Genomic DNA, 4,244 nt, shown 5'->3' on the forward strand with positions numbered 1-4,244 from the left:
GTATAAACTAACCAAATGGATATGTTTGAATTAGTTACAGCATGGTCTACATTCTCATGTTAATGTGTTAGGCAAACTCTGGGCAGGGAGACTGTTTGGGTGTAGTCCCTGAGTTCCCACAGAGGTTAAGCAAACATTTTCACATGATATTGTAGATGTTATGTTTTATGTAAACACAGACAAAACGGTACTTGTTCAAGAGTCACGCCAATGAAAAATTGCTACAAGAAGGAGCTGTCACAAATGAGCAGTGACCAGTGTTATTATAGGATTAGGATAAACAAAAAGAGGAGCTTTCTTTTTGATTGTCATGGCTCCTGAATAATTACCTACCCTGAGTTTTTGAATAATTTGTTTTGGAGGGTCCTTACTGATGTATTCACATTGATATTGAGAATTAAACAAAAAGAGGAGCTTTCTTTTTGATTGCCATGGCTCCTGAATAATTACCTACCCTGAGTTTTTGAATAATTTGTTTTGGAGGGTCCTTACTGATGTATTCACATTGATATTGAGAATGAATAAAGTGTCCCTTTTCTTGTAGTCAGGACAATACCTAGATATTTTCTTTTTTTCCTATGATTTTTTTTTCTTTCTAATTAAATTATCTTTACATTTATGCTGTGTACATATTTTACATCAAACCATTTTACGATTTCTTCATTTCAGAACAATGCTAAAGTCATGGTTGCTGGAGCTAGCGGGGGCATTGTTCTTTCTAATTAAATAATCTTTACATTTATGCTGTGTACAACTGTACATATTTTACATCAAACCATTTTACGATTTCTTCATTTCAGAACAATGCTAAAGTCATGGTTGCTGGAGCTAGCGGGGGCATTGGTCAACCCCTGTCTCTCCTGTTGAAACAATCTCCCCTCGTAGATCATCTGTCATTGTACGATATTGTTCATACACCTGAATTTTTTTTTCTTTCTAATGAAATAATCTTTACATATATGCTGTGTACAACTGTACATATTTTACATCAAACCATTTTATGATTTCTTCATTTCAGAACAATGCTAAAGTCATGGTTGCTGGAGCTAGTGGGGGCATTGGTCAACCCCTGTCTCTCCTGTTGAAACAATCTCCCCTCGTAGATCATCTGTCATTGTACGATATTGTTCATACACCTGGAGTAGCTGCTGATTTGAGCCACATTGAAAGCAAAGCTCATGTCCAAGCATTCAATGGTGCAGACCAACTTAAGGTATACCTCTAATGTTATTTTCAGTATTTTCCATTCCCAGCCGATTTGAGCCACATTGAAAGCAAAGCTCGTGTCCAAGCATTCAATGGTGCAGACCAACTTAAGGTACCTCTAATGTTATTTTCAGTATTTTCCATTCCCAGCTCTTAAATTATCTTCCATTGCATATTATCTAATGTGGAAAAATGTTCATTGTAAGCCCATAGATTAATTCATAAAAAAAAAAGGAAAAACTAGTAAAACTGAATTTAGAGTAATGTGAACCATGACCAATTAAGGGATAGTTACTCAACCATTTTGAACAATAGGTATGTACTTAATTCCCAGCTCTTAAATTATCTCCCATTGCATATTATCTAATGTGGAAAACTCTTCATTGTAAGCCCATAGATTAATTCATAAAAAAAAGGAAAAAACTAGTAAAACTGAATTTAGAGTAATGTGAACCATGACCAATTAAGGGATAGTTACTCAACCATTTTGAACAATAGGTATGTACTTGTCTGAAATAGAAATAGGTAAGTATGTAAAATAAATGCATTTTTACTCAGAAGGGCAAGATGCTAGCAGTTGGGTTTTGGGCTGGGGCCAATTTCATTATCATTACACAGAGGCACCTATATTAAAATGTACACACATAGAACAGATGGCAGAACACTCTCAGCACAGTGAAATTGAAAAAGGAGAAGAAGAGAGAGAGAGAGAAAACTTTTTTTGAACTTTATCTTTATTGACAACAATATAAATAAACAATAAATGCACCTCCTAAGCTTAAGTTAGCTTAAGTTAAGAGAGAGAGAGTGAGGAAGAGAGAAAGAGTGAGAGAGAGAGAAAGGAAAAGAAAGAGAGAGAGTGAGAGAAAGAGAGAGAGAGAGAGAGAGAGAGAGAGAGAGAAAGAGAGAAAGAGAGAGGAAGAAGGAAAATTGAAAAGGAGGAAAAAATATAATTTATTTTATCTTGTGGAGAACAATGTATACTTTTAAAAAAATAGTAATAGAAAGTAATAATAATAATAATAATAATAATAATAATAATAATAATAATAATAATAATAATAATAATAATAATAATAATAATAATAATAATAATAATAATAATAATAATAATAATAATAATAATAATAATAATAATAATAATAATAATAATAATAATAATAATAATAATAATAATAATAATAATAATAATAATAATAATAATAATAATAATAATAATAATAATAATAATAATAATAATAATAATAATAATAATAATAATAATAATAATAATAATAATAATAATAATAATAATAATAATAATAATAATAATAATAATAATAATAATAATAATAATAATAATAATAATAATAATAATAATAATAATAATAATAATAATAATAATAATAATCGTTCTTAAGCTATCTTTCTCCTATCCTGTCCTCCTTCCCTCTTTGCTTTGGGGACAATAAGACCTTAGCAATTACAGTTCCCTCTTTCAAAAGTTATGAGAAAGATTCGTACTAATCGGACCAAATAGTCCAGAACAAATAATTTTCGTTCTCGATACGGCTATCTTTCTCCTATCCTACCCCCCTCTTCCTCCGATCTTACAGTTCCCCTTATCAAACCTCTTGAAAAAAATAATGGGAAAGAAAAAAATCCATAAAAATATGTTTTATGGTCCACACGAAATAGGTGTTGGTTGTATCTAGGTTGAATAAGACAGAACGTACAGATTTTGTAACAGCTAGACGTTCGTCTCTTCATATTTTTCAACCGTAGGGTAATAACCGTGTTATTTACTTTCTTATCTCACAAGCTATTTCTTATCATAGTTAGTTCTACGTAGTTGATTTAATTGTGCCTCTTGCGGCCTGCGTATGTAAACTTTTATTTTCGACATGGAAACGTAATCATAATCCCCTATGATAATATTTACTTACCCGCGCCGCGGCCTAGCGCTTACAAGGCCGACGCGCTACCAACCAAGCTAACTAGGCTGGCATTGGTTGATTAAAATAAAAATAAATAAATGCCGTTTCTTTGTGTTATTATATCACAACTTTTTTTGCTCACAACAGCATAGTAGGATTTTCCCAATATCTCAATAATATAGCACCGGTCGCCATGAGCATTTATATTACATAGCTACTGATTTTCCTCACGAGGCTGAGTGGGCCCCGCAACAACCAGTCACAGAATCAATCATTTGCATGATGCAAATTTTTGACCCCGCCGGAAATCGAACCTGGATCTGTTGCAGCGGTTGACGATTGAAATTTAGCCTGACAAAATTTTATGATAAGTTCATACAAATTAAAAATTCTTTTGTTTCTACAGGGCTTAAACCCGACAGATGTGAATGTGGGATTGAAATTTAGCCTGACAAAATTTTATGATAAGTTGATACAAATTAAAAATTCTTTTGTTTCTACAGGGCTTAAACCCGACAGATGTGAATGTGCCAGTGATTGGAGGCCATGCTGGTATAACCATTATTCCTCTCATTTCTCAAGCCACGCCCTCCGTGTCCTTCCCTGATGATCAACTCAAAGCTTTGACCGGAAGAATACAGGAAGCAGGTAAAGAGGGAATATTACTTTTTGTCCAATTAATCAAAGAAATCAGAGGTAGTCTAAAATAAAAGACAATTGAGATTCGGCATTCAACTTAGAAAGTTTGGTGAGCTTTCGAGAATACTCAGATGCCCATCATCAGAACAAGAGCTAGTCTAGTTAGCTTGGAGGGTAGCGCGCCTGCCTTGTCAAAGAAATCAGAGCTAGCCTAAAATAAAAAGACAATTGGTGATTCTCATGATTTTTTTTTATTATCTCAGAAAAAACTATAAAAATTAAAAAAAAATATTGAGACTAAAACGAAGAAATCAAAGAAATCAGAGCTAGCCTAAAATAAAAACACAGTTGAGATTCGGCATTCAACTAATAATAATAATAATAATAATAATAATAGTGCTTATTTATACTGCTCGCATAGGACTGAAAAGTCCCTTTACTCCAACAGTAGGCTACTACTATTATTGTGGTCAAATTCTCAAA

At 32.5% G+C, this 4,244-nt stretch overlaps 1 protein-coding gene across 1 annotated transcript in view; it reads left to right on the top strand.

Annotated features, from left to right (window-relative positions):
- LOC103509286 (malate dehydrogenase, mitochondrial-like) overlaps positions 1-4,244 on the top strand; it is a 29,981-nt gene that overhangs the window by 6,137 nt on the left and 19,600 nt on the right. Inside the window, exons 2-3 of the mRNA XM_026823667.1 lie at positions 1,019-1,216; positions 3,602-3,770. Coding sequence (XP_026679468.1) covers positions 1,019-1,216; positions 3,602-3,770 — 367 coding nt within the window. The remainder of the gene's footprint in view (positions 1-1,018; positions 1,217-3,601; positions 3,771-4,244) is intronic.

Source organism: Diaphorina citri, unplaced genomic scaffold, assembly GCF_000475195.1.
Source record: "Diaphorina citri unplaced genomic scaffold, Diaci psyllid genome assembly version 1.1 scaffold482, whole genome shotgun sequence".
NCBI classification, from domain to species: domain Eukaryota; kingdom Metazoa; phylum Arthropoda; class Insecta; order Hemiptera; family Psyllidae; genus Diaphorina; species Diaphorina citri.